We start from the raw sequence: 3809 nt of genomic DNA, 5'->3' as shown, positions 1-3809 counted from the left end.
TGGTGGGTGTGCAGGGCGGGAATGCACGGCCCTACCCCCCAGCCGCAGCCCTGTCCCACTGCCACCCAGTGCCTTCCGTGCAGTGCCCTACACCCCCTCCCTGTCACTTTTTGGGTAACAGCTCTATTTCTGGGCAGCCAGAGTGCCACGAGCTCATTTTCCACTTCAAGGGCCATTGCCACGTGAGCTCCATTCTGTTCTCAGCTAACAGTTGTTACAGCCCGGGTTTAAGTGTGTGTCAAACAATTTGCTCTGGTAACAAAGTTTCCATTTTAAGCTCTTAATTGCACATCCACACCTATGAGTAAGAAACGCAGAGGTGCCGGCTGGTTGGCCAGGGAGTGGCAGCACCGATCAGGGAGGTCACGGGTGGTGGGTCTGGGCCACACATGTGAGCTCCAGAGAGGGGCAGGGCAGGCCCACTGCGGGCTCCAGGTCAGGCAGGACCTGGCAGAGGAGGCTCAGAGCACGAATGGCGGCCCGGACTCAGGCCTAACTCAGGGGTGCTGGCACGGCCAGTCCGGACCCCACCAGGACTGTGGGCTGAGGGTTCTCACTGCCCATCCCCAGAGCTGGTATTTTCGGAAGGAGACGGTGCACACAGGAGCGTCTTTGAGAGTGGGGGCACTTTACCCTGAGGTGCCTGCCCAGTGCGTCTCTCTGGTCTTACAGGTCACCTGCCGACAATGCGGTGGCCTCCCTAGCCCTGGAGATCCTCCAAGCCGTGGGGCGCTAGGCAAGAAGGTGCTCTGCTCACGCCCACGCCGTGGCATCCGCTCTGGCTGCAAGGGCAAGGTCAGCCTCACACACGTTCTCGTCACCCCGGCTGTGCTGGACCTAATAAAGTCAGCTGAACCCAGGCCCTGCGGCTGCTGTGCTCTCTGGGCCCTGGAACCCCAGCTCAGAGCGGACTTCCTCAGCTCCCGTGGGATGCTCTGGGAAGCCCGGGTTTGCTGTTCAGAAACGTCCTTTGCCTCCCCGTGGGCCTGGTTGGCCTCCTCTAATTCGAGTCCTGCCTGCTGATCGGTGGATGAGAAGCTCGGGCCTCCGCCTTCTGGCCTCCAGGCATCCCCTCTCCTCAGGAAGAGCAGAAAGGCAGGACCGGTTAGTGGCCACAGATGCAGCTCGGGGCTAGGCCTTTGGAAACTGGTTCGAGCCTCTGGTCTTCCTCCTCCTTTTACCTGCCTGGCTTGTTTTCATTTCAGAGACAAACTGATTCCAAGAATCCTGGGGGCCCCTGAGCAAGACTCCGTAACCAGCAGATAGTTAGGTTTGTCACAGGAGTACAAGATGCTAGGGAATGCTGGCTTCTTTGAAAAGTGGCCCGTTTAGATGGGGGTGATGGCTTCAAGGGAGAATCATCCCCCCACTTTCTCCCACCTACCCCTCACGACGGAAACCTTTCCAGCTCTGCCTCGTGTTCGCACACATACACCTTCTACCCTGTTCAGGGTCGAGTGCTGCACACCCAGCAGGTGTCGTGGTTGGGGCACTGGACTCCCACGTGACTGATGACAGTGGCTTCAAACTCACGCCAGTCACGTGTGCGTGTGTACCCCAAATCCCAGGGGAATGGAGAAGAGCCTGCTTTATGGCCTGCTTCCCTGGGGTGGGGGAATGCTTCTCGCTCCCTCTCGCTGGCTTTCTCTCTCCAGTGACCACACATGCCCTATGGCAGAAAACAAAACAAAACAAAACAAAACAAAACAAAAAACTAAAAAGAAAAAAGGGGTCAGGTGTCCCCTGAAAAGATTAAGAGGACACTGTGGGAAGATGAGGGGACTGCTGGACCGGAAAAGGCGTCGTTTTGAATCTGGACTGGAAGGCAGGGGTGGGTCCTGGGCAGCTCCGGAAAGATGAAGAGGCCATCCCTTCTGGGGCCTCAGTTTCCCATCTGCACAGTGAGGGGCTACACCAGACCAAGGCTGCTCCCCATCTCCTATTCCAGCGCCCCCCGCAGCTCTCAGCAGAGGGGCCGCGCTCTCTCACGCACACTGCCGGGATGGCCTCCACCCCGGGCAGGAGCCGCCGCAGGCCACGGCTCCACGGCTCCACGGCCTGCATCACGGGAAGCTGCTCAGGCTGTCACCAACAGCCCACTGTGACGTGGCGCTCTGGGTACCCTGCCAGTTTCCATTTGGCTTTATATGAGAACAATCGCTCTGCGCCCAACCACATCAAAGGCCTGTACGTCAATTACCTATTTAATCCCCGCAACCTGCAAAGCAGGCCTTCTTAGCTTCGCTTCGGAGATGAGAAAAGGCGCGGAGGAGCCATTCCACTGGCCCAGGGCCCCACAGTGTGCACGAACGCAGGATTCAGACTCCATGGCCCCGGTGTCCCCCAGCAGGGCATACGGAGCCTGAGCTGTGACTAACGTGTACAGTGTGTCCACCTAGAGCAGGCAACCATCCAGCTTCTCAGCTCCTACCGACTGCCCATGGCAAGGAGGCTCCAGGCACTTCCGTCCTGCTGGGTGCGCCCACGTGGCCCCGGCTCGCTGAGTGGGGCTGGGGGCCGGTGTGGCCACCAGTGGCCTGGTCTCGGCTCCCGTGGCTTTGCCTGCTGGGCCCCGGAACAGGCACCATCGCTCTCACAGCTGACTGCCCTCCTGTCTTTCGGCTCTTGGGGGAATGGCTCTGGCGTTCTGAGGGTCTGAGTCCTCCCAGAATGTGCTGAAGGTTCTCCCCCCACCACCACCCCTTTTCAGTTAAGCAGGGCAGAATCCGCGTCATTTTATCAAAAACAAGATTTGCACATTCCAGAACCCTCTTGCTGAGCTGAGGACTCCTGCAGGCCCCGAGCTGCACAGCATGGCCTGTCTGGGGAAAGGGCTCTCTGGGTAGGCAAAGGGTCAGATGACAGCCCCAGGCGAGATCTCTGCCCTGCGAAGGTGCCAGGTCCCAAGGCACTGCACACCGCACCTGCTGCTCTGGCATGAGGCTGTGTCCCGCAGGAGGGTCTCTGTCCTTCTCACAAAGGTGCCTTCTGTAGAGCAGCCAGATCCCAGTGAACTCGGAGGTGGGGAGCGGCTGGGGAGAGGGAGGCCCAGAGTGGTGGGTAACCGCCCCGCACCCCGGCTCTTGGCCCTGACCCTATTTGGCTTCCCCAGCTGGCTCTAGTTCTGAGAGCAGAGCTGGCCCTTGGCCCCTCTTAAGAGTTCACGGGATTGTGGCAGTGGCAAGGAGCCCAGACCCAGTCACCTACTAGCCCTCTTCCCTCCAAGCCCAAGCTTCAGCCATTTGCTAATTGGCCACGCCCCTTGGCAGAGCCCCTCCAGGCATGGACAGTGGCCTGAAGTCACAGGTGTCAAGAGCACTGGGGGTTGGCGGGGAGCGTAGGGATGGGGTAGGAGGCCCAGGGGAGTGGTGGCACAGGGCTGCCTTCTCCCCATCCACCAACAGCCAGCCCGAAGCTCCCAGACCTTGCGTAACTCTGTCTGAGAGTAGATGCCTATGAAGCCATCCCTCTGTGAAGTGACACTGGGGCCACTCGTGCCCCAGGTGTCCTGCAAGAAGCTGATAGTCATCTGGCAGCCAAGGTGGTCTGTGGGATGCACGAGCATCTTCTTGGGTTCTTGGCACCTGTCTTTTCACATTTCCTGGATTACCCCATGCGGTTTTCAGGTCAATTCTGCTGTCCTGTCAGGAAGCAGAGCCCTGGTGCCCAAGGGTCTGGGTTAAGGAATGAGAAAGAACTGGGTCTCTCTGGCCTCCACTTGAAGCAAGGTACTGTCCTCCCTCCCCTGGCAACAGGAAAACCCCATGTAGAAACCTCTCCCTCTACGTGCAGGGCTGGGGTGGGGCAGC

At 59.3% G+C, this 3809-nt stretch overlaps 1 protein-coding gene across 2 annotated transcripts in view; it reads left to right on the top strand.

Moving 5' to 3' along the window:
• The window catches only part of ULK4 (unc-51 like kinase 4), a 685490-nt gene extending 684609 nt beyond the window's left edge, over window positions 1–881 (top strand). For both annotated transcript variants that reach the window (XM_027774534.1, XM_006155390.3), the window contains one exon: window positions 673–881. In XM_027774534.1, the coding sequence (XP_027630335.1) occupies window positions 673–736 (64 nt within the window). In that variant the 3' untranslated portion in view covers window positions 737–881. The remainder of the gene's footprint in view (window positions 1–672) is intronic.
• Window positions 882–3809: the final 2928 nt, after the last annotated feature.

The sequence above is a fragment of the Tupaia chinensis genome, unplaced genomic scaffold (genome assembly GCF_000334495.1).
Source record: "Tupaia chinensis unplaced genomic scaffold, TupChi_1.0 Scaffold000451_2, whole genome shotgun sequence".
NCBI classification, from domain to species: Eukaryota; Metazoa; Chordata; class Mammalia; order Scandentia; family Tupaiidae; genus Tupaia; species Tupaia belangeri.
Note: the sequence above shows the minus strand (reverse complement) of the source record. Positions and strands in the feature narration are given on the sequence as shown.